The following is a 25384-nucleotide window of genomic DNA, read 5'->3' on the forward strand; positions in this document are numbered from 1 at the left end:
TATAACTCAGGTGTATCTTATTTTTTAGAACAGGCTCCAGAACTTAGGGAGACTTTGGCAGTACTGATTTAGGCAAGTATATCCAGCCTTTTGACCTAGGCTCCAGGTGCGACTACGGGCGATTTGCTTAATCCTTTTTGCACCTGAAGTTTTCACTCCTTCAAAAACGAGGAGAAATAACACGGTGTAAGGAATGGTACACAGTAAGTGCCGCTGCAGATCTAGCTGGAGCGGAAAACCAAGAGTTAACTCGGTTACGAGTCCAGAAGTAGACTAACGAACTTTTGGCTAGCTAGGCGCATGCGCCCCTCGGCGGTCGCGCAGAGCGCTGCGCAAGCGACGGAAGTTACAGCCGGGAAGCCGGCGAGGTCGGTTCCGCCCGGCTCTAACATGGCGGCGCCCTTTGTCTGTTGTGAAGCGCTGTTCCCGGCCTTCTCGCGGCCGTGATGCACCTCCATCAGTGGTGCGGTTCGGGACATGGCAGGTGAGGCTGGGCCAGCGCCGGAGATCGGGGAGTCCCGGGAGGCAGGACGGAGACAGCGGGGGCCGGTGTCGCGGGACGCTGGGACGGTTGTGTGGGGGAGGGGAGGCCGAGGCGGAGGGCGCCGCGGGGCCGGAGCGGTGGGAGCGGCCCAGGAGGGGTGGCCACGCACCCGGGTGGCCAACGCGGCGCGAGTCGCCTCCGGGGCTGGGTGACACCGCGGCTGGTGGCATCTCCGCCCCCGCCGCCGGGCTGTCACCGCCCCTTGACCCCGCGCGCGCCGGCCGCGGCGGGTGGGCGTGCAGCGGCCGCGCGGGGGCGAAGTGCGGGGCGACGCGGGGCTGGCTGGGGTGACCTAGATTGCGGAATAGGAGTGGACACTGCTCCCCCCGTGATAGACAGTTCATTCATTCACTCTTCCGTCTGTCCGTCCCACTTCCCTCGTTCTCTCTGCCTCTTGACAGATCGGAAGGCAGAGCAAGAGATGCCGGTGGACTTGGGTCCCGGCTTGGGACCAGGGTTTCCAGCTCCAAGAGGAGACGCTCTCTACCTCAGTTTCCCCATCCTTAACAGGGGTTTTCTAAGATTGTGTGATGGGTTCCATGAAATATTAGATGTCCGGGGCCTAGCACGCTTACTGTTAACTAGAGCGTGAACGCCGGGGAAAGTCCCTAGCCGTTACTTGTGTCATCACCACGTTGGAGAAACGGCTTTTTGGAGATCACTGCGCTGCAGGAAGGGAGCCTTTCACAGCCTAGGTGAATCTAAGGGGTCCCAGTGTCTCAGAAACGTAGGAGGGAAGGGCGGGGTATCCTTAAGTTGAGGGTGTTGTCTGTGAGAATTTGCAGCCCCTCCTCCTCCATCAGAGGTAGGAGGTAAGGCCACGGAAGCAGGCTCAGCCTGAGCCTTTGGGGACAATGCAAACCTAGTTCAACACTTTTAACTTTTAGGCTAATGGGAAGGCATTGAATCAAGTTCGTGCCGGGTGTGGCGGCGGCGCACGCTTTTAATCCTAGCACTCGGGAGGCAGAGGCAGGTGGATCTCTGTGAGCTCGAGACCAGCCTGGTCTATGGAGTTAGTTCCAGGACAGCCAGGGCTAGATGGAGAAAGCAAAAAAGCAAAAGAGATGATATAGGCGTAAATGTGGCAGTGAGTAAATTTAGATGCAGAGTGAACAGAGATCATTTTGGAGGTTAGAATTGATAAAACTTGGTAATAACTTTGGCGAGAAGGCATAGAGTCATTAAGATGTCCCATTTTCTTTTAAAAGTCTGTGTGTGTGTGTGTGTGTGTGTGTGTGTGTGTGTGTGTGTCTAAGTCAGAGGACAACTTGATGTGGTTCTTCCACTTTGTTGAGTCAGGGTCTCTTGTTTTCTGATGAGTAGTGTATTACAGGCTAGCTACCTGCATCTACCTGATTCTGCCATCTGCCTGGCACCTCTCCCTGGGGAGAGCTGAGATTACAGATGTGCCCCACTGCATTGTGGGTTCTGGGGACTCAAACTCAGCTTGTCAGGCTTGTATAGGGAGCCAAGCACTTCTACCTGCTGAGACAAGTCCTTGGCACTGTCCCCAGTCTCTGACGGGCGGATGTTGGTATTGCTCAGTGTGGCAGGAAGGAGGACTAGTAACTCATTGAAGAAGAGGAAAGGTTTAGTGGGCTTGTTTGTTTTTGTTTTTGTTCTTTTGAGACAGGGTTTCTCTGTGGAGCCCTGGCTGTCTTGGAATTTGATTTGTAGACCAGGCTGGCCTGTTCTGTCTCCTAAGTGCTGGGATTAAAGGTGTTCTCTACCAACCGCTGCAGGGAAGATTAAGGTTGTTTTTTGTTTTGTTTTGGTTTGGTTTAGTTTTTTTTTTCAAGATAGGGTTTCTCGGTTATACAGAGTCCTAGACTCTCTTTGTAGACCAGTCTGGCCTCAAACTCACAGAGATCCTCTTGCCTCTGCCACCTAAGTACTAGGATTAAAGGCGTTTGCTGTCATGCCCAGTTTGAAAATTAAGGTTTTATTTTGCTTTGTTTTGTTGATTTTTCAAGACAGGGTTTCTCTGTAGCCTTGGCTGTCCTGGACTGACTTTGTAGACCAGGCTGACCTCAAACTCACAGCAATGCTTCTGCCCCTGCCTCCCAAGTGCTGGGATTAAAGGAGTGTATCACCACGCCCAACCAAAAGATTAAGGTTTGTTTGTTGTTGTTGTCGTTGTTTTTGAGATAGGGCTTCTCTGTGTAGTCTTGACTATCCTGAACTTGCTTTGTAGACCAGGCTGGCCTCGAACTCACAGTGAGTGACCCGCCTGCCTCTGCCTCCCGAGTGCTGGGATTAAAGGCGTGCGCCACCACGCCCAGCCCAAGGTTAAGTTTTTAATGAGTTGGAAATACATGCTTGAAAACAGTCGAGTGAATTCTGGGGTGATGGTGTATGCCTAGAAACCCAACACCGGGGAGGCCACGCCAGAATTGTGGGTAATTCAGTATTGACTCTATGGCCTGAGTTATAGAGTGAGACCCTGTCTCCTAAAAACAAAACCCCATCAAAAACCGGTGACGTGAAGCTACCTGGTGCTGTGTTGGCTGCCATCCCCCGGAGGTCACCTAGGTGAGGGTATGCATGGGGTGAGAACCAGCGTTGTGGACATCTGAAAGGGAAGGAACCTGGGCAAGATCACCAGCACCGGGTCTGTCTCAGGAAGGAGTTTCTGAGTGGGGAGCCTGCGGGCCTGACCATCCATCTTGTTTCTCGGGGCCAGGACACAGTCTGTTCTACTGCAGGCCGGCCAGCGATGATCCACTTTACTGTTCGCTGAGGGCTTACCTTTTGCCGGGTTCTGTACTGAGCTCTGCATTTGCCTGATGGATGGGAGGGAGAGCTGACCCTAGAGAGAGAGTGGGGTCCCTTCCCGGTCTCACTGGAGCTTCTGTCGGGTGTCTTTGACTCAGGTGATGAGCTGGAGGAGGGGAGCCGAGCTGCAGTTCCTACAGGCACACTGTCTGAGAAGAGAGCCCCTGGCCTTTGGGAGAGCTGAGGTATGTCTGCAACACCCAGGGCGGATGCTGCCAGGAGGTGACTTGGCTTTAGTCCTTAGCAACACTCAGCGTGATTCAGAGCATCTTTTCAGGATTTTTTTCCCCCTTTAAAATTAATAATAAAGTCAGGCAGTGGTGGTGGTGCACACCTCTGGTCCCAGCACTTGGACCTTCAGAGGCAGGTGGATCTCTGCGTTTGAGGCCAGCTAAGGCTGCAGGGTAAGACCCTTGTCTCAAAAAAAACTAGTGAAAACAAAAATCCTTGTTATACTTTTATAGTGATTTGTTGATCAAACATTGTTTTGTTCTTCGAATAGAGTCTCAATGGTACTTGTTTTGTCACCCAGGCTGGCGTAGAACTTAATGTGGTCCTCCTGCCTCTGTTTCCCAAGTTCTAGGGACATAGCCATGAGCTGTCATGGCTGGTCTTCTTATTTATTTTTGCCAGCAAAAAACGAAAGTGCATTAATTACCGGGCATGCTTCTTTTCTTTGTCTTTTCTTTTTGGAGACAGCATGTCTCTATTCCTGGTATCCTGGACCTTATTATGCAGTGCTGGCTGGCTTCACCCTCACAGAGATCCACTAGTGTCTCCCGGGTGCTGGGATTAAAGGTGTGTGTCACCACACCCAGCTTTAATCCTACTTTAAGTAGGTGAAATAGAAAAGTTTCCTACGGGGCAGAGGAATGGCTCAGTGGTATAGTGTTGCCTAGCCTGTTGAAGCCCTGAGTTCAAGTTTCCAGTGCTTACAAATCAATTACAATATTCCAGCGCACAGCGTGGTGGGGCACACACCTGTAATCCCAGCACTCGGGAGGCAGAGGTAGGCGGATCACTGTGAGTTCGAGGCCAGCCTGGTCTACAAAGCGAGTCCAGGACAGCCAAGATAACACAGAGAAACCCTGTCTTGAAAAACTAAAAAAAGAAAAAAAAAATTCCAACAAAGTAGCCCCAAATATAGTAGCTAAAATAGAATAATTTTTTTCTTCACCCCTTAACTGTCTAGAAATACAGGCTAGAGATGGCTCAGCGGATAAGGGCACTGAATGTTCTTCCAGAGGATCCAGATTCAATCCCCAGCACATGGCAGCTCACAACTGTAACTCCAAGATCTGACACCCTCACACAGACGTAACATGCAGGCAAAATGCCAATATACATAAAATAAAAATAAATTCTATATTTAAAAAAAAAAACAGTCTAGAAATACCCGTTCTAGAGCTGGTTGAGCAGGCCACTGTCTCATGATTTGGATCCGGAAGAGGATTTCTTTTTTTTTTTTTTTTTTTTTGGTTTTTCGAGACAGGGTTTCTCTGTGTAGCCTTGGCTGTCCTAGACTCACTTTGTAGACCAGGCTGCCCTCGAACTCATATCGATCCACCTGCCTCTGCCTCCCCAAGTGCTAGGACTAAAGGCATGCGCCACCACTGCCCAGCTAGGTTCTGATGTTTAAAATGGTACATTTTTATAGCATGGCAGCTAAACATCAGGTATCTCTTGAATCTGGAGGCAAAGAATGAGTCATAATAATGCGGTGCTGGAGGAGAACCAGCTGTGAGAGCCAGCTGTGAGAGCCAGCTGTGAGAACCAGCTGTGAGAGCCAGCTGTGAGAACCAGCTGTGAGAGCCAGCTGTGAGAACCAGCTGTGAGAACCAGCTGTGAGAGCCAGCTGTGAGAACCAGCTGTGAGAGCCTGCTGTGGTCCCAGGGTGACAGGGTCCTATGTGGCGGCCCCGGCCAGACCCATGGGAGAGTCCAGCGAAGCCGTGAGAGTGGCGCTGGGGGTGTTCCCGGGCCACTGTGCATGGGGTAGATTTGTGGTGCTTGGGCCCAGTGCCCAGGCTTGTCCACCAGTGAAGTGTGCTCTGTACCGTGTGTATCCGACACAGCCCAGCCCTCAGCATGATTGGATTCCTAAAGCAGGGCACTTCTAGTCACGCACGGTGTACAAGGTGTTCTGGAGGTCTGGCCACGAGTGTGAGGATGCACATGGGACCACCTGTCTGATGGCAGAGGCCTGGGCTGAGGCGGGGACAGTTTAGATGGAAGTAACAGTGAATATCCCTTCATAGACAGGGACCGTGAGAACTCTGCCGTGCGACTCAGTGTTGCCCTGTCTTGGCCTCTGTCCAAGGGCCAGTTGTGTCATAGTCAAGACTCAGTTTTCCCATCTATAAAATAGGGCTAAGAAGCTCCCAGTGTGGGGGGTGTTTTGAGAGTTGTATGGGATCTGTAGGGTGCTGTGAGTACTTACCAGGTATCTTCTGCCTCCCGCTGCAAGGTGCAGGATGACTCAGAGCCCCGGAGCCAGCCAGGACTTTGGGAGGAAAGCCCAGACAGCAGGAAGTGTGGTTGCTGTCCTTCCTTCTCCTAGGCAGGCATTAGCTGAGTGCCGCCTGGAGAGTTAGGACTGTGCTGTTTGTCTGTTTTTCCCAAGAGTTACCAGCTTCCTCATTAAAGTTGGTGGTCTCTGGACTTTGGAGAACATACCCATGGAAGTCTGGAGAGGGGTCTCTCTCTCTCTTTTTGTTTTTTGAGACAGGGTTTCTCTGTGTAGTCTTGGCTGTCCTGGATTCACTTTGTAGACCAGGCTGGTCTTGAACACACAGACATCCTCCTGCCTCTGTCTCCTGAGTGCTGGGATTAAAGGCATGCACCACCACGCCCGGCTTGATGAGGAGTCTCTTAAGGAGAGGGTTCTCTGCCTAATCCCTCCATCCGAGATTAAGCTCCCCTCAGCTGGTTGGAGTTTCTGTGATTTCTGGTGGCACAAGCTTCTAACCCAGAAGTTTGGGGGGCAGAGCAGTCTGATGTCTTGTGGGTTTGAGGTTTTCGGGCTGGTTTTCATAGCGAATTCCAGCACAGCCAGGGATACATAGTGAGACCTTGTCTCAAAACAAAAAGCCCTAAACAAAAGGCAGGAAAGAAGCTGAGGAAGGTAGAGAGGAGCTGAGGCAGGTGCGGGCCAGGAGGGAGGCCGGTGCCTCACGGCCACGTCAACTGCTTCTGGTCTCATCTGGCAGTGGACTTGGTTCTCACCCAGCCATGCCCCGTCCATGCTCACAGCCACTCTCTCATCCCTAATGGAAGTCTCTGCCGCAGGTTCCCATGCCAGCCAGCTCAGAAGCCAGAGCTCGGAGAGAAAGCACTTCTCTACCCGAGCCGGGCCTGGGGGCCTCACAGAGCCTCTTCCAGTCAGTCAGCTGCCATTCGTGACTCAGGACAGAGTCTTCATTTTTTAGGGCTGGAGCACTGGAGAGGGAACCACAATGGCTACTTTTATGCAATTTAAAACTCAGTACAGGGGCTGGAGAGATGGCTCAGAGGTTAAAGGGCACTGCCTGCTCTTTGAAAGGTCCTTAGTTCAATTCCCAGCAACCACATGGTGTCTCACAACCATCTACGATGAGATCTTGTGTCCCCTTCTGGCCTGCAGGCATTACACTGTATAAATAATAAATAAATCTTTAAAAACAAAAAGAAACAAACAAAAACCTCAGGTAGTATATTGTTTTCTTCAATCTTAGTTTTTATTTTTTATTTTTTTATTTTTTGGTTTTTCGAGACAGGGTTTCTCTGTGTAGCCTTGGCCATCCTGGACTCACTTTGTAGACCAGGCTGGCCTCGAACTCACAGCGATCCGCCTGCCTCTGCCTCCCGAGTGCTGGGATTAAAGGCGTGCGCCACCACGCCCGGCTCAATCTTAGTTTTTAAATAATGTTTTAAAGCCAGAGTCTTGTCAGTAGCCCAGGTCTGCCCTAGACTGTAGCTCAGGCTGGCCTCAATGCCTGGTAATCTTCCTGCTTCTGCCTTCCTAGTGCTGGGTGTGGCCACAGTCATTGTTGCTGACGTTGTTGCTCCACTGTCTGTGCCTCCCCCACCTTCCCCACCTCCCCCAATCGTACTTGCCCCTTGCCTCTCTATTATTACATGTTTTGATGTGCATTTTCCTGATTCTTAGTGAGGCGAGAGCCTTACACTTGAGATTCATTCTTCTTCCAGCTTTTCTGAAGCATCTGTTCATATTTTTGTTCACTTTTCTATTTGATTGTCTTTTTAAAAGGTTTGTAACTGTCACTGTTACGTGAGCGCATGTGTGTATGAGTGTGGACACACGCCTGCCACAGAGCACGTGTGGAAGTCAGAGGACAGCATTATGGAGGGTTCTCTCCTTTGATCTTTCTATGGGTTCCAAAGAGTGAACCCGGGTCACCAGGCTGAGCCGGCTTCAGCCCAGCTTGTTTCTTGATATCTTCTGTGGACTCTAGCCCACCCTCTCCCCAAATGACAGGGTGCTCCTCCAGAGCCACAGTGCTCATCTGTGTTGTTTATTTTGGACACTAATCTTTTGCTCTTGAGACATGGAACTGTGCACCTGTGATTTTTGGCTTGTCTTTTTACACTGGGATGCCCTCCACCTGTGTGATTAAAAAGAAATTCTTCCTTTCTTTAGATTTTTAAAAAAATTTTATGCACGGGTGTCTTGCCAGCATGCATATCTATCTGTACCACATGCTTGCCCGGTGGCCCGCAGAAGTCAGAAGACGCCACCAGATCCCGGGCACTGGGGTTGGAGGTGGTTGTGAACCAACCACCTTGTGGGTGCTGGGGAACCAGACTCAGGTCCTCCGCAGGAGCCTCCAACCACTGAGCCGAGTCCCCAGCTGGAAAAGAAGTTCTCCATTTCTCTATAATTCATCCGTCTTTTCTTCTGTGAGTCGCACTTTTTGCTTAGTTGAAAGAGCTTCCTGCCTGGTGTGGTGGTGCATGCCTTTAATCCCAGCACTTTGGGAGGCAGAGGCAGGCGGATCGCTGTGAGTTCAAGGCCAGCCTGGTCTACAAAGTAAGTCTAGGACAGCCAAAGCTACACAGAGAAACCCTGTCTCAAAAAACCAAAAACTTTCTAATGGGTGTGGGGCCTGTCTGTAGTCTCAGCACTGAGAGCTATGAGAAGCTGAGGCAGAAGGGCCAGGCATTTGGGGCCAGCTGGGGCTGTAACGTGAGTTCGGACCTCCCTGAGGTGTTTAGTGAGACCTTGTCTGGGTGGGGATGGGTTTATTTCCTCTTTATTTTGATTTTTAAAGTTATTTCCCTGTCTGCTGGGTTATGCTTCTACATATTTAATAATATCTTCCAAACAACCCACTTTACCTTTAATCCAATCATATTGGTTTCTTTTTGAGACTCGAAGCCTGCTTTTTTAGTATGCATACCACATTGTCCTGGTGTCACTTATCAAACCTGATACTCCTTTTTTAAAAAAAAGATTTAATTATTTATTGTATATGAGTGCTGTATTTGCATGTACACCTGTATGCCAGAAGAGGGCATTATATCACATTATAGATATTTGTGAGTCACTGCGTGGTTGCTGGGAATTGAACTCAGGACCTCTGGAAGAGCAGACAGTACTCTCAACCACTGAGCCATCTCTCCAGCCCCCCTCATACTCCTTTTACGTGCAGCGTCACCAGTAAGCTTGTCATATTCGTGTCTTTGGATATGTGGACTTAGCCCCGTGTCTTTACGCCACACTAACTCGAGTCACTGTAGCTTGGTGGTCAGTCTTGGTATCTGTTAAGGCGTGGGTGGGGCTGTGGCTCAGGTGGCTTCATGCCTGCTCGGCATTCACAGAGGCCCAGGTTTGGTCTCCAGTTCTGCATGAACTGAGCATGCAGCATTTCAGGGTGGAAACAGGATCAGGAGTTCAAGATCATCCTTGGTTATATTATTGAGTTCAAGGGCAGCATGACATCCAGTCTCAAGTTTTAAAAACGGGGTGGGGTAGAGGGTGGCAGCAAGCCAGACAACCTGATTTTGACCCTGGAACCCAGTGGTGGAAAAATTTTATTTTGGTTTTTTGAGACAGGGCTTCTCCGTGTAGCCCTGGCTGTCCTAGAACTCACTCTGTAGACCAGGCTGGCCGCCAGAGCACTGGGATTAAGGTGTGGACCACCACCGCTGGATCCTCTCCTGGTTTTTATATTTGAGAGGTGGCCTAGAGGCATGTGGCTGAGGAGTTATTTTTTGGTGGATGGACACTTTATCCTTCCCCTAGGAGCTCTTAGCTCTTTATGATCCTCAGAGAGGCATGATACCTCATGAGCCCCTCCTGGCTCCATCTCAGGATGTTGATGGGTCCAGTCTTGTGCAGGTGATGGCGGCTGCTGTGGGTGCAGGGATGCTAGGGCCACATCGTGATTCACGGCACTCACCCTTCCTCGGGCTTTTACATCCTCTCTGCTCCCCCTGTTATGATGTCCTCTGACTTGGAAGGGGGATATAAGTACCCCATTTATGGCTGACTGACCTTCCTCACTTGGACAAAACATAAGCCTCTGTAGATGCTGCTTCCCGCTCCCAAAAGAAAATTCTCTGAGGGCAGCAATGGCCTGTGAGCAGGAACAGAAGTATTTAGGAGGACATTGATGGACATGTCACGTGCAGTTGGTAAAGCAGCAGTGGCTCTCCTGTGAGGGTCTGACCTCTGCAGCCACGAGCTTTGGACCAGCTCTACAGTCCCAGCCTTGAGTTCCCTTCTGTGAAGTGTCTGAAGTCATCCAGGAAGCTTTTCGTTACCCCATAACAGACTCGCCACTGTTGCACCAGGCAGGGAGTGGCGTGCCTCATAGGGACATGCTGAGCAGGCTGTTGCTAACAGTTCTGCCCCAGCGCTCTGCGGAGCATCTTCTGGCACCGCGAAGGCTAGCCAGCAGGGAGGAGGCTTTTGTCTCAAGTCTGTGTGTGTGTGTGTGTGTGTGTGTGTGTGTGTGTGTGTGTGAGAGAGAGAGAGAGAGAGAGAGAGAGAGAGAGAGAGAGAGAGAGAGAGATGAAATACCATTCAGCTATAAAGGAAAATGAAATCAACATTTAGTCTTCTCTCTCTGTGCGATGGTCATACTGTGTCTTTTCTCAATGAAGTCTCTTTGCTCGTGCAAGTCATGTGTTTTGTAGAAAGGAGGTGGCACGGCTGTTGTCTCAATCACTGGCGCCTTGGGTTGCCATCCGGTAGAGGAAAGTGACCCCCTGGGCAGTGGGCTCCTCCCTAGTCTCCTGGCTCTGTCACTGTTCCAGCATGTTTTTCTGTATCATAGTGATGGTGCCCAACAGCAGCTTTAAGAAATAAAAGCCTCCATTGTTATCCACAGTTTACAGAAAGGGATGGAGGTCCAAGGACCAGCTCTGCTTAATTTCAAGCCCTAGGCTGTCACTGGACTCAGGAGCTGTGACCCAGCAATGGCAGGCAGCTCGTCACAGTGTCGAGGTCATCTGTGCCTAAAGCTGAGGGTGCCGCTACTCTAGGGGGATCCCCATCAGGGATTTCTGCTCCCAGAATCTTTCCGAGTGACATTCTTTGTGAAAAATATTGTAATTTTCCATTTCTCTTATGAGACAGTTTTTTCTGTTGAGAAGTTTAGTCACCAGGTCTTGTTGTTATTTTGAGACAAAGTCTCACAAGATAGCTCAAGCTGCCCTTAAATTAGCAGCAATCCTCCTGCCTCTGCTTCCTGGTGCTGGGATTACTGTTGTATTCCACCACAGCCAGGCTTTATGGTGGAATCGGTCTCTGATCCTGAGTAAACATCCTCCCTCCCAGTGCAGTTTACTCCTTCCTCTGTTTTTACTTTTAATAGATACTGTTTCTGAGTGGTAAAGCAGAAAGGTTTCAGGTTACAGCTGTCCCTGTGCGCCCCTTTTGAGAGGCACCCCTTTACCATTTTCTCCCCCACATGCCCTGCAGGGTGTGGGTGTCTCTCCAGAGCATGAGTCAGCCACATTGTGACTCAGCATCAAAGTGCTCAGCACCGTGCTGAATGTCACTGAAGGCCTTGCACCCCTCAAGGGAGAAGTTCTGTGGTATTCTGTGGGAGGCCCAGAGACTAAACGCTCCCAGTGTCAGCAGGGGGATATTAACAGGTTTTCAGGTTCCAGGAGTCCGCTCGAGAACATCTTAATTTTTGTCAGCTTTATTTATTTATGAGGCAGGGCCTCATGTAGCCCAGGCTTGCCTCAAACTCTGTATAGCTCAGGATTTTTGGTATGTACCACAGTTTGCCCGTTGCTGGGGCTTGAACCCAGAGCTTTGTCTATGCTAAGCAAGTACTGGTTTCTGCTGGCTGTTCTTTGCATTGCGGAGGCTAAGCTACCCCTGCTGTGGCTGTCACAGCCCCAGTCTGTCCCTGCAGGTTCATTTCCTGCTACTCTTCCTCATTCTGTTTTTTAAAAAATATTTTATTTAATTTTAATTTATGTCCATTGGTGTGAGAGTATCAGATCTTGAAGTTACAGACAGTTGTGAGCTGCCATGTGGTTGCTGGGAATTGAACCTGGGTCCTTTGGAAGAGCAGGCAGTGCTCTTAACCACTGAGCCATCTCTCCAGTCCTCTTCCTTGTTCTTTACTTTTTAAAAAAATTACATTTATGTGTTTATGTGAGTGCATGTGCTATGATGTGCATGTGGAGGTCAGAGGCTAGCTGGCAGGAGTTGGTTCTGTCCCACCAGGAGAGGTTTCGGGCATGGAGCTCAGGTCCTCAGCCTTGGCCGCAAGTACCCTCAGCCACTGAGCCATCATGCTGGCCCTGTTTCTTTCTTCTTTCTTTCTTTCTTTCTTTTTTTTTTTTTTTGGTTTTTCGAGACAGGGTTTCTCTGTGTAGCCTTGGCCATTCTGGACTCACTTTGTAGACCAGGCTGGCCTCGAACTCACAGCGATCCGCCTGCCTCTGCCTCCCGAGTGCTGGGATTAAAGGCGTGTGCCACCACGCCCAGCTTTTCTTCTTTCTTTCTTTAAATCTACTGTCTCCTCCTTTATTACTGTCTTCCTGACTACAGTTGGTCTGGAAAGAGTTTTTTATTTCCATGGGCTCTTGGTGCTCCTCTTCTCAGGCCATGGTACCACTGGGCCAGCTTCTCATGGCCGAACTTTTATAGCATCCTCTGCTTTCCCCAACCCCTTCTCCCCCTCACCCACCACTTCTGTTTCAACAACTAATTATGTCAGCTCCAACAATTACTGCTGTTATGTTTTGGTTTTGGTTTTTCTTTTTTTTTTTTTTTTTTTAATCAAGACAGGGTCTCTTTATGTAGCCCTGGCTATAGACCAGGCAGGACTCATTTTGTAGACCAGGCTACCCTCAAACTCACAAGAGATCTGGCTGCCTCTGTCTCCCAAGTGCTGGGATTGCAGACGTGCGCCCCCATGCCCGGCTCCTTCGTTTTGGTTTTTCAAGACAGAGTTTCTCTGTGTAGCCTTGGCTGTGTTGGAACTCACTCTGTAGACCAGGTTGGATTTAGAGAACTCACAGAGATCCTCCTGCATCTGCCTCCGGAGTGCTGGGATTAAAGGCCTGTGCTATTGTGCCCGGCTCCCAACATATGCTCATAAGTGGAGCTCTGCCGCCAGCTTGTGAGGCCAGAGTCTGTGGCCTTCTCCGCAGGGGCTGCCTGATCCTCCTGCTCCATTCCTGCTTTCCTAAGTGGCCTTTTCAGAGTATTGTCATTCTGTTTTCAATTCTCCCAAGGCATTTAAAAAAAAAGAGTGTGTTTAAAAGAAGCTTGGGTGTAAGTTAATGAGTAAAGTGCTTGCCTACCATGTACGAACCCTGGGTTCCGTTGCCATGTAAATCTTATGTGGTGGTGCACACCTGTACTCCCAGCAGTTGGGAGGTGGAGGCAGCAGCTTCATCCATAGGTACATAACAGATTTGAGCCCAGACCTGGGGAGGGAGAGATGAGGGGGGGGGGGAAGGAGGGAGGATTTGATTCTTAAGTCTAGCTTATCCTGAGATCCTGGATGACCCAGCCTCTCCTGCCAGCCACCTCTTCCGCCCCTTTCACACAGGTCTCTTTGAAAGAAAGGACACTGCCCGTGGCTCCGTAATGGTTCCTGGTTCCTGGGTTTACGTTGGCCCAGCTCCCTCTCACTCTTCTTCTAGGTCTTTGCTTAAATTCTTCCTTAGAGATACCCTTCCCATTCCCTTTCTTGCCTCTCAGATAGTTGCACACGACTGTCCACAGCACTCAATACCCGTGCTATGTGTGCTATCAGTGGGGAGCCTCTTCCTCGGAGGCTCAACGCTGTAGTGCTTGGCCTCAGGTGAGTACCGCCAGGGCAGGACACTGCTGCTCACTTCTCTGTGCTTAGGCTGGTGTTGGCTCACCAGGTGTTGGAAACACAGGTGTAAGGTCACTGCACCTTCCTTCCTGCTGACCGTCGCCCATCCAGGCCCTGGAATTGTTTCTCAAATGCCTGTCTTGGTCTTAGTGTGTTCTGTGCTGCCATAACAGAGTACCGCAGGCCGGGCAGGTTATAAACAGGCGTGTTTCTTGTAGTTCTTGAGGATGGGCATACAGTATCAAGATGCTGGCTTCTCTACCTGGGAGGTGGAAAGACTAGGAGGTCAAGGCCATCCTTGGCTACGTCACAAGCTCGAAACCTGAACTCATATGACTGTGCCTCAAGAAACCAACATGAACAAAAGGTTCCAGCACCTGGTCCAGCCTTCATGTTACATACAGCCTGGCATGATCGAATCAGAGGATGAGCGAGAACCCAACAGAAAGCCTGCCCCGACGAGCACTCCCAGCACTCAGAAGGTGGAGGAGGGTCGAAGGTTCAAGGCCAGTCTATGTTGGCTCAAGAAAAAAAAGAAAGACAATTGCTTTTTATAATACATATTACAGAAAACACTATGGGCTCAGGATGGGTAGACATGTAGAGATCCTCAGTCTGCGCAGCAGTCTACAGAGGATGAAGTGGATCCAAGCAGATCTGGATGTTTAAGAGCAGGAGAGCTACGGGTGGTGGTGGCACACGCCTTTAATCCCAGCACTTGGGAGGCAGAGGCAGGCAGATCGCTGTGAGTTCGAGGCCAGCCTGGTCTACAGAGTGAGTCCAGGACAGTCAAGGCTACACAGAGAAGCCCTGTCTCGAAAAACCAAAAAAAAAAAAAAAAAAAAAAAAAAAAAAAAAGCAGGAGAGCTGGGAACACAGCTGAGTGGTAGAGCAGTTAGTTACCAAGTGAGTGTAAGGCCCTGGGATGATTGTGTGTGTGTGTGTGTGTGTGTGTGTGTGTGTGTGTGTGTCTGTGTCTGTCTGTCTGTCTGTCTGTCCACGTCAGTCCGTCCGTCTGTCCACATCTATATAGTGAGAGAAAACTGAGTGGAAGAAGCACAGTCTGGCTGCACGGCGAGCATTTGCTGGACAAGCTAGCAGGGCAGGTCTGCTGATGGTTGTTCCTCGCCAGATGAGACTTGAGGAGACAGGGGGTTGGTAACGGGGCTGGGTGCATAGCTCTCTACCTCCCAGAGATGGCTCTGTGAACTCCTCCTTGGCATGTTGCACCACTTGTCCTTCTGGATGATCAGGAAAGGTGAGTGGCACTTGTGACCTCCTTGTGTGGAAGCCGGAGCTGGCCAGCCTGTCTGGGGAGCCAGCGAAGCTCTGTGTGCTTGAGGGGGGTTGTTCTCTGTCCTCTGATGTGGCCACCCCTCACGCTAGTCAGTGCTTGCCAGTAACGCGGATCATGTTTCAGTGTTGCACAGGCCCGTTTGGCTTTGGGAGGGAGCTCTGCAGCTCAGGCCCCCTGGTGCTTCCGGCAGGCATTTGGCCTCATGCCAGTGTACCTCAGGGTCACCAGTGCAGCCACTTGGTGTAAAGTGCCTGTCAGCAGAGAAGGCAGGCCCAGTGGTGCTTGGCTCAGCATGCCCTCCGTTTGCACACTGCCACTCCTTGAATTGTGTTACAGGAAGTTTCCAGATTATAGTTAGGAAGGGATAATGGGCTGTGATGGGGCTAGTCACATCCAGAGTGCATAAGTAAGAGGGTGCAGAGACCGTGTGATACAGGGTTTTGAGCCTAAAAAAAAGAGTAACTTAGAATAAGTCTCTCTGCTTCCTGCTAGCAGATGGCCTCTGGGCGCTAAGGGTATGTACCTCTGGTGTATTTGAGTTGCTGTAACGAACACTGTAAAGAATGTGTGACCCCCCTGCACCCCTGGACACTCCGGCCCCCCTGGCAGCCAGAGGCAGACCCTAGATTCAGGTCTGGAGAATCCTCCCTAGGCCTTGCATCTCTGAGGCAGCAACAGAGAAGTCAGCACCCAGGAAGGCTGCGTGTTGAGCTTGGCTCTGTGACGCCAGCAGGCTGAAACAACTCTACAGATATGTTCTTCACTGCTGCGGTAGCTTGTTGAGTTGAACAGAGTGAACCTCAGATCCAGAATGGTTTGGACTGAGGAGATGTGTAGCTGCCAGGCCCCCTGGGTCCCATCCGTATGTGCCTTTGCCAGGCTATTATCTCCACCGAAGCTCACCATCCTACCACTCCCCTAGGGCCTTAAGAGGCTGTGCTAAGTGTGATAGGTTTTTGCCATGGGCCTTCTGCTGTGACTGGCACCTGTGCTTTTTTTTTTGTTGTTTGTTTTATTAAAAACCTTGAAGTTGGCGGGTGTGATGGTGCATGCCTTTAATCTAGCAATTGGGAGACAAAGGCAAGTAGAACCCTGAGTTCTAAGCCAGCCAGGGCTACACAGTGAGACCCTATCTCAAAAACCAAGATGTGCACGGTGGCACTCGGGAGGCAGGGGCAGGTGGATCGCTGTGAGTTCGAGGCCAGCCTGGTCTACAAAGCGAGTCCAGGACAGCCAAGGCTACACAGAGAAACTGTCTTGAAAAACAAACAAACAAACAAAAAAACCACCACCACCAACAACAAAAAACCCAAACCAACTCCATTTACCCACAGATGGAGTCCCATGGAAGCCTAGGAGGGCCAGCCACACATGCAGCTGACAAGAGTTCTAAGCAGCAGATGCCTCTCTGGGTTCCACTCACTGACTTGGGGGTGGTTTGCTACAAAGCGAGGGCTGCAGAGCACAGTGAAACAATGAAGAAAGGGTTGTGATGGACCAGGAACTAGATGACCTTCCTAGATAAAGGAAGGACGCCACAAGACTGGCAAGTTCCATGTCTGCACTGGTTTAGCAAAGCCAACACGAACTGTTGGCTCCTTTCCTGCACTCAGGAAACGGCTCTCTGGCTGTGGAGATGGTGACGAGGACTTGTCTGCCCACAGCTTTTCCACCTCAGAAGACGGCTAGCTCTAGACTCAGTCTGGTGTGGGGTGTCTGTCTACACCTCTTGCTTTGGGCGTTGGTGTGTGTGCCCTTCAGCTCCTGGGCACCCCAGAAAGGGCACTTAGCCCCAGGCCTGGACGTGGGTTTCCCTCAGTGTCATGTGCTCTGAACAGCAACATTGAGACTTTCCCTCTTGTTCCTTTGGCTCACTAGGTTTGCTCTTTCTGGAGTTAAAGGACTTAGAGCAGTAGTTCTCAACCTGTGGGTCGCGGGGTGTGATGCCTCTAAGGCCAAATGATTGTTAACAGGGATTGCCTAAGACCATCGGAAAATGCAGATATTTACATTAAGATTTAGGTTTGTTTGTTTGTTTGTTTTGCTTGTTTGTTTTTGTTTTGTTTTGTGTGTGTGTGTGACAAGGCTTCTCTGTGTAGCCTTGTCTTTTCTGGACTTGCTTTATAGACCAGGCTGGCTTCGAACCCACAGAGGCCTGGCTGCCTCTGTCTCCTGAGTGCTGGGATTGCAGGCATGCACCACTGTGCTGGGCTGCGTTAGGATTCATAACCATCGCAAAATTATAGTTATAAAGAAGTAGCAATGAAAATAATTTAATAGTTGGGGGTCATCACAACACGAGGAACTGGTTTTGTTTTTGTTTTCTAGACAGGATTTCTCTCTGTAATAGCCCTGGCTGTCCTGGACTCGCTTTTGTAAACCAGGCTGGCCTGGAACTCACAGCGATCTGCCTGCTTCTCCCTCCCAGCAGGAAGCAGAGGCAGGCAGCTCGCTGTGAGTTCCAGGCCAGCCTGGTCTATAAGAGCAAGTCCAGGACAGCCAGGGCTACACAAAGAGACCCTGCCTCAAAACCTTAAAAAAATTAAAAAGAAAAAAGAAAGAAAGAAAGAAACGTTGAGAACCAGTGGCTTAGAGAAGTGTCATTACGAGGTGCCCTGATCTGCAGTGGCTTTGCTGTGGGTGTCCTGTGCCTACCTATTGTTGCAGGCTGTCTTCTAGCTGCAGATGTTGGCACTGCCAGGCCCAAAAGCAGTGCCCTGCGTGGGCCTGGGGAACAGAGAGAGCCCAGTCTCCAGTTTGAACTTGCACTTGGCCTGATACACCGCCATGTTCCTCCTCAGATGTTCCTCCTTAGTTCAGCAAGTACAGAGCTCCATGTTTTCTTGCTGTTTGAGACAGTGACTCTGGCTAGCTTGGAACTGGTCATCCTCCTGCACCAGCTTCCTAAGTGCTGAGATTGCCGGCACACGCTTAGAAGTTTCCAGAAACTGAAGGGTGGTAAATGTGCCTGTGCTGGTGTGAAGGGGCATGACTTCTGTTGGTTCTTCTCAGATGGCCAGCTCCACAGCATCACTGCGATTCCGGGCTGTAGGCCAGTGACAGCCCAGGATGGAGCCGTCATGGGCAGCCAGTGCTGCTAGAGCAGGGCACAAGTCTTCTCTATAAAGAAAGGCTCCCTTGCTTCCCTAGTGAGTGCTGCTCTTGAAGGTTCTGTGTGGGGCTGGGCTGGCAGGGGCTGCTTTGCGTGTTTATCTCTGTCTGTGTAGTTCCTAACTGAGCGCAGGCTGGCACCAGCTCTGAGGGCACTCACTCCCTAGGGACAGCTGAGGGATTTCCAGGCACTAAGTGACGCCCTTAACACAGAAGCTGGCCCAGCAGCTCCTGGACCAGGATTGGACTCGCTTAGCCTTCCCGGGAGAGTCAGTACTCTCAGAGGCTGCTGGCGGCGGCACACTCAACCTGCTTTATGTAAGATGTCTTAAGCCTGAGAGGGAGCGGACTAAGCAAGGGAACAGAGACAGTAAGATCCCCACCCTAGAGAGCCCAGCCCTGTGTGGACAGGGAGCTTTCCCAGAGCCCCTGGGAGCCGTGGGAGAGGGAGCTCTCCAGTTGATGATGGACTTAGAGCCCCAAAGCGGAACATTTGCATTTTATTCTAATAGTATGTATATGTTATTTTTGTAAAATGTGTTAAATAGTTTTGTGAGACAAAGACAAAGACAACGGTCATTTTGCATTCATTTGTTTGCTGTTTTGACTCAGTAGCTCATCACCTAGTGTGTATTCTGCTGTGGGGGCAAGATACGGGGCTGTCATGATAGTGTCTAGTTTGGCGACCTTGCCCCGTTGAGTAAGTTTTTCCTTGGCTTGCAGCAAGTGTCTGGAGCCTCTGGGGATTCCATCTACCACCCTTTTGTGCTGGGAAAGCCTCTCTTCTTAAATTGTCCTGTCCCCCTGGTGACTCTTACCTGGGGCTTGGCAGTGGGCAGTGAGTTGGGCTGGTGTCCTTCCTCGATGCTCACAGAAGGCTCTGGCTTTCTGCAGCCATGGATTTCCCTCAGCACAGCCAGCGTGTCTTGGAGCAGCTGAACCAGCAGCGGCAGCTGGGCCTTCTGTGTGACTGCACCTTTGTTGTGGACGGTGTTGACTTCAAGGCTCACAAGGCAGTGCTGGCAGCTTGCAGCGAGTACTTCAAGATGCTCTTTGTAGACCAGAAGGACGTGGTGCACCTGGACATCAGTAATGCGGCAGGTACCCCGCCAGGGCCTGGGCTTCATCATACAAGGCCCTTCTAGGGCAGTGGCAACAGGCCAGGTCCCGCCTGAGTTTGAGCTCTGACCCTGTAGGTACCAAGTTTCTCTCAGCTTTCAGTGCCTCCTGACTAGGCACGGAGTGAGCAGGAGCACAGGCTCACAGCAGGCTCAGGGCAGGAGAGAGTAGGGCCAGTCTTGTTAGCAGGGACAGAGTGAAGATGGCCCTAGATTTTCCTGCTACCTCTCTGGGGCCAGATGAGTCCTGGAGCCGACAGCTAGGCTGTGTCAAGATTGATAACAGGTTAGTTGGGGCACAAGCTTGGGGTGGGCCTGGAATTGAGGAAGGGTGGACCAGTCCCAGGTCTGTATTCCCACCCAGAGCCTGCTGATCTGTTCTTGAGGTGGTCAGGACAGGGCATTCTCCCATTTAGGGATGTGGAAACAGGCACACAGTGGTCAGACGACTGAAGGTTAGGCAAAGCAGATGATGAGGTCTTTTTTATTTTTTATTTTTTGGTTTTTCGAGACAGGGTTTCTCTGTATAACAGCCCTGGACTCCCTTTGTAGACCAGGCTGGCCTTGAACTCATAGCGATCCTCTGCTTCACGAGTGCTAGGATTAAAGGCATGTGCTGTCATGCCTGGCAGAGTTTTGAGGTCTTGAAGACCATGCTGTCAGAAGGGAGGGGTGTCATGCCCCCTTGTGTATCTTTTAGAAGCTGTCCCCAGCCCAGCAGATAGGTGGTAGAGGCTTACCACTCACCTTTGCAGAATTTGATCCCACCACTAGTAGGCCCTGAAGTGGGTCTGTGATGGCTGTCCTGTCCTTGACAGGCCTGGGGCAGGTGCTGGAATTCATGTACACTGCTAAGCTGAACCTTAGCCCTGAGAACGTAGATGATGTGCTAGCCGTGGCCAGCTTCCTCCAGATGCAGGATATTATCACAGCCTGCCACACACTCAGGTCACTTGCTGAGCCGACCAGTACCACTGGGGAAAATACAGAGGCCTCAGCCGTGGAAGGTAAGGTCATTGGCAGGCTGCTCTTGAAAAGTGGCTTCTTATGGAGTCCCTGCCCTGCCCCTCATTCTGGGTCACCTCAGTGGGTCTCAGATTCCTCGTTACGCTCACTGTGGGGTGCTGGTAAGGGTTGGCTAGCACTCCTCAAAGGGTCCCGATGCTTGCCCCTTCTTACCCTCCGGCAGGGCCACACCTGGGCCACTAGGTGCCCAGGAGCAGAGCTCCTGCCTGAGAGTCCCATCGCTGCCCTCCTGGAAGCTCTCAAGCTCTCAGGGTGTCCTCAGAAGCCTGCAGACTCTGTCATGGGCCATGTCCTTGGCTGAGCGCTGACAAACACTCAGTGTCTACTACTCATGTAAGATCACATCACTTGTGCTGTCGCAGCTGCAGTGGTGGCAAAATCAGTGTCCTGGGGTAAGGTATTCCCTGAGCAAACTAGTGCAGTACCTAGGAGGCCCCAGGGGGACTCAGAGGAGCCACCTCATCCCTCCGGGCAGTTAACACTTGATGGAAAATGACGAGTCTGTCCTGTTCTGTCTCCAGGAGGAGACAAGAGAGCCAAAGAGAAGGCTGCAGCTACCATGATGAGCAGGCTGGACCAAGCAAGAAGCAGTTCACGCACTGGCCCAGGCAGAGAGCTCAAAGAGGAGCGGGGTGGCCAGGCAGAGAGTGCATCCAGTGGTGAGTGCTCACTGGGTCTCCTGGGCTGCCTACCTGGAGGGAGGCGATGGCCAGCAGGAAGTTGGTCCTGCCCATCACCTGCCAGCAGCCCAAGCTCCGTAGCAGTAAAGGCGTTGTGACTGGGAGGTCAGCAGCATGCGATCCTGTACTTTCCTGCCTCCTGTCTAGCTCGGCTAGTTGGTTCTGAAGGATCTGTTCCGGCCATGGGAGAGACCTGTTTGGCCTCTTAGAGTCCCAATCCAGCCTCTTGTCACTCCTTAGGTGCAGAGCAGACGGAGAAGGCTGATGCTCCCCGGGAGCCTCCACCTGTGGAGCTCAAGCCGGACCCCACAAGCGGCATGGCTGCTGCAGAAGCTGAGGCCCTGTCAGAGAGCTCAGAGCAAGGTGCCCCTCCGCCCCACCAGGGCCAGCCTTGCCACGCACCCTCTTTGGGCTTGTCTCCCACCGCCCTCTTGGACCACCGCTTCTAAATCTAGCCTGTCCTGCCTGGACCCATCACTCACTCGATCTTTTGTGTCTTGATTCCTGAGCTGTCTTGGCTGCACATCCCCTCCTTGCTTTAGTTAGTCTGGAAGCCCCTGACACCCTAGTGCCTCGGCTCAGCCCGGGGCATGACAAGCTGTGCTGTGCTGCCCAGAACCTCCCAAGAACTTGTCGGCTGAAAGTGCCCACACATCTGCCTGAGGCTTCACACCTTCTAAGTAGCGAACACCTAGGTTACAGATCCTAGAGTCACTGGCACCTAAAGAAAAGCGTTTGTCAAGTGGGGAGGGAACTGGGCCAGACCCAGAAGTTCTCTGATCCCAGCCAAGTCCCTCAGTACCCGCTCTTTCCTGTGCAGAAGTGGAAGTGGAACCAGCCAGCAAAGGAGAAGAGGAACCAGAGGAAGAGGGACCAGGGCCTGCCACAGTCAAGGAGGAGGGGATGCATCTGGAGAACGGGGAGCCGCCTGAGGAGAATGAAGAGTCTGCGGGCACAGACTCAGGGCAGGAGCTTGGCATGGAAGGCCAGAACCTGCGCTCAGGCACCTATGGGGATCGCACCGAGTCCAAGGCTTATGGCTCCATCATCCACAAGTGTGAGGTGCGGGGCCGTGGGCGGTGCCAGCCCCATGCCTCCAGAGTCTCTGCAGCCCCTTACGCACTCCTTCCTGCTGCGCCTGCAGGACTGCGGGAAGGAGTTCACGCACACAGGGAACTTCAAACGGCACATCCGCATCCACACGGGCGAGAAACCTTTCTCATGCCGGGAGTGCAGCAAGGCTTTCTCGGACCCCGCAGCGTGCAAGGCTCATGAGAAGACACACAGGTACCCACCCTGCCTTCCCAGACCGGGCGCCTCTTTGGGACCCTGCAAGCACCCTTTCCTATTACCTAGCGCCTTCTGACCCACAGCCCGTTGAAACCATATGGGTGTGAGGAGTGCGGCAAGAGCTACAGGCTCATCAGCCTGCTGAACCTGCACAAGAAGAGGCACTCTGGGGAGGCCCGCTACCGCTGCGGGGATTGTGGCAAGCTCTTCACCACCTCAGGCAACCTCAAGCGCCACCAGCTGGTGCACAGTGGCCAGAAACCCTACCAGTGCGACTACTGTGGCCGCTCCTTCTCCGACCCCACCTCCAAGATGCGCCATCTGGAGACTCACGACACCGACAAGGAGCACAAGTGCCCGCACTGCGACAAGAAGTTCAACCAGGTGTGCTCCTCCCTGAGCTAGCACTGTAGGGGCTCCTTCTGGTAGCTCCCAGGGTTAGCACTGTCTGTGGACAGGGACTCTCCTAGGATGCTACCGGAAGGGCTGACTTAGAATGGGCTGTGGTTGGTTTTCCTTCTACTGTTAGGACCCTGGGCCTCAAGCAGGAATGGAGCTCTGGCCCTTTAAGAAACCAGAAAGTCCCTGTTATTCCCTGGCTTAAGTGGTTGGGGAAAAGCCAGGCTCCAAGGGACCGTTCTGAGCCCCTGTCTGGGTGCAGGTGGGGAACCTGAAGGCCCACTTGAAGATCCACATTGCCGACGGCCCTCTCAAGTGCCGGGAGTGCGGGAAGCAATTCACCACCTCAGGTAGGCCCAGAGCACCCTTGGCTCCCCCAACCCTTGCCCCTCGGCCCCTTACAGTGCAGCACACCAGTCTCGCCCTTCCTCTCCAAAGGGAACCTCAAGCGGCACCTGCGGATACACAGTGGGGAGAAGCCCTATGTGTGCACCCACTGTCAACGGCAGTTTGCTGACCCGGGCGCGCTGCAACGGCACGTACGGATCCACACGGGTGGGTGAGGATCCCTGTGTGGGCTGTGGAAGGGGCACAGGGAGCTGAGTGGGTGCTAGTGCCATGTGCCTCTGCCCCAGGTGAGAAGCCATGCCAGTGTGTGATATGCGGCAAGGCCTTCACCCAAGCCAGCTCCCTCATCGCCCATGTGCGCCAACATACAGGGGAGAAGCCCTACGTCTGTGAGCGCTGTGGCAAGAGGTAGTGGCCTGTCCCCACTCCTGGGAGCATGAGGCCACATCCCAAGCTGTGTCCAGAGTGGTGGGGACCCCAAGCCCGTCCCCTCACCCTCCATCCCCCACCCCCCATCCCCCGCCTATGGGCAAACACGAGCCCTTTATGGCCCTGTAGATTTGTCCAGTCCAGCCAGTTGGCCAATCACATTCGTCACCATGACAACATCCGACCACACAAGTGCAGTGTGTGTAGCAAGGCCTTCGTGAATGTGGGGGACCTGTCCAAGCACATCATCATCCACACTGGTGAGCACATACAACCCACCTGTGGGGCCCTTCCCAGCCCGCTTTGCAGGACATTGGTAGAGGGGAAGAGGTAGGGAGCCCAGAGCCACACTTGCTTACAGGTAGCCTTGAAGTTCAAATGTGGACTCCGCCTGCCTTAGAGCTTCCAGAAGGAGGGTGCACCTGAGGCACCTGTCAGCGCTGGCAGCTGCCTCAGAGAACTTCTTGCTAGGAAAGATGGGGCTGCTGGGTACCGGGGAGGCCTGCAGGTGGCAGGATGGTAACTCGCCTCCCCACCAGGAGAGAAGCCTTACCTGTGTGACAAGTGTGGTCGTGGTTTCAACCGCGTAGACAACCTGCGTTCTCACGTAAAGACCGTGCATCAGGGCAAGGCGGGCATCAAGATCCTGGAGCCGGAGGAGGGCGGCGAGGTCAGCGTGGTTACCGTGGACGACATGGTCACACTGGCCACCGAGGCACTGGCCGCAACAGCTGTCACTCAGCTCACAGGTGCAGACTGGGGGCAGCAGAGGGTTAGCTGTGGGCAGCTTGCCTCGGTGTTATCAATGGGGTAGGTCCCTGTGGCTTCTGCCTCAGGCCCTGCTGACTCTGCCCACAGTGGTACCAGTGGGGGCCGCAGTGACAGCCGACGAGACAGAAGTCCTGAAGGCTGAGATCAGCAAAGCAGTCAAGCAGGTGCAGGAAGAAGGTGAGAGGGGCAGCCTGGGGCCTGAGCGCCAGTGGACCCACGGTCCTTCCCTTCCTGACCACAGCCTCCACCTCCACAGACCCCAATACCCACATCCTCTACGCTTGTGATTCTTGTGGGGACAAGTTCCTGGATGCCAACAGCCTGGCCCAGCACGTTCGGATCCACACAGCCCAGGCATTGGTCATGTTCCAGACGGATGCGGACTTCTACCAGCAGTATGGGCCAGGCAGCACGTGGCCAGCCGGGCAGATGCTGCAAGCTGGCGAGCTGGTCTTCCGTCCTAGGGATGGGACTGAGGGCCAGCCCACACTGGCAGAAACTCCACCCACGGCTCCTGATTGCCTACCATCTGCAGAGTGAGCAGGTGGCCCTCTGACTGTCTATTTAAGGATGGATGGCACCCTAGGACCCAAGGTGCTCCTGCCCCATTCCCTAGAGAGAATAAATTTGATTATTTTCTAATGTTGCCTGTGGTTCCTGTGCCCCTCCACAGCTGCTTCTTCAGGAAGTTTAACAGTACTCAGGGACCAGGCTCCATGGGATGTCCTGCTGTCCCTATGGAAAATGACGTTCCATACTGTGTCCTCAAGTTACTTAGGGTGTAGGCAGCACCCCAGAAGGCCTGTACCAGGGTGCAAAGCTGCAGAGACCTAGGCAGCCAGGCAAGTCCAGTCAACTAGTACATGCTGTGGCTACACTGACTGGCTGCAGTTACCACCAGGCTGGTAAGGAGAGACACAAGGGGCCAGGCAGAAGCTTTGATGATGGCTTCAGAGCATGCAGATCTTCCCCTATTGAGCCGAACAGGCCTTTGTAGGCCCCACATCCTTCACCCAGATCTTTTCAGTTGCCTTGAAGTGGGTACAGAATTAACAGCCCCAGGAAAAGGGGGCTCCTTGCCACTACCGTGAACAACAATGCCCCAGAGAGGGGAGAAGGGAAGGTGCCCAGCACGAGCCCAGAGCATGAGCCTGTAAGCGGGGAGCGGAAAGGGTGTCCCAGTGCCCTACAACACAGGACAGAGGCCCAGCACCTAAGATTAAAAACCCCAGAATGCTCTGGGGAAGATGAGGTAGTGGAAAAGGTCCTTGCTCATAGATGGAAGGTGGGACTTACTGT

At 52.3% G+C, this 25384-nt stretch overlaps 1 protein-coding gene across 5 annotated transcripts; it reads left to right on the plus strand.

Moving 5' to 3' along the window:
- Positions 1-309: 309 nt before the first annotated feature.
- ZBTB17 (zinc finger and BTB domain containing 17) lies at positions 310-24727 on the plus strand. 5 transcript variants are annotated; one of them, XM_084786468.1, is made up of 16 exons: positions 311-484; positions 3418-3504; positions 18919-19125; positions 19961-20149; positions 20690-20827; positions 21089-21211; positions 21669-21910; positions 21993-22135; positions 22222-22522; positions 22800-22887; positions 22976-23092; positions 23173-23293; positions 23444-23574; positions 23854-24063; positions 24173-24262; positions 24342-24727. In XM_084786468.1, the coding sequence occupies exons 3-16, from the start codon at positions 18921-18923 to the stop codon at positions 24623-24625; spliced, it is 2382 nt and encodes a 793-aa protein (XP_084642594.1). In that variant the 5' UTR covers positions 311-484; positions 3418-3504; positions 18919-18920; the 3' UTR covers positions 24626-24727. The 5 variants fall into 5 exon arrangements, with proteins under 5 accessions (XP_084642596.1, XP_084642594.1, XP_084642593.1 ...); XM_084786469.1 differs by lacking the exon at positions 311-484 and adding an exon at positions 830-1239; XM_084786467.1 differs by lacking the exon at positions 3418-3504.
- The last annotated feature ends 657 nt before the right edge of the window (positions 24728-25384 follow it).

Source organism: Acomys minous, assembly GCF_964271855.1.
Source record: "Acomys minous genome assembly, chromosome: 6".
Classification (NCBI taxonomy): domain Eukaryota; kingdom Metazoa; phylum Chordata; class Mammalia; order Rodentia; family Muridae; genus Acomys; species Acomys minous.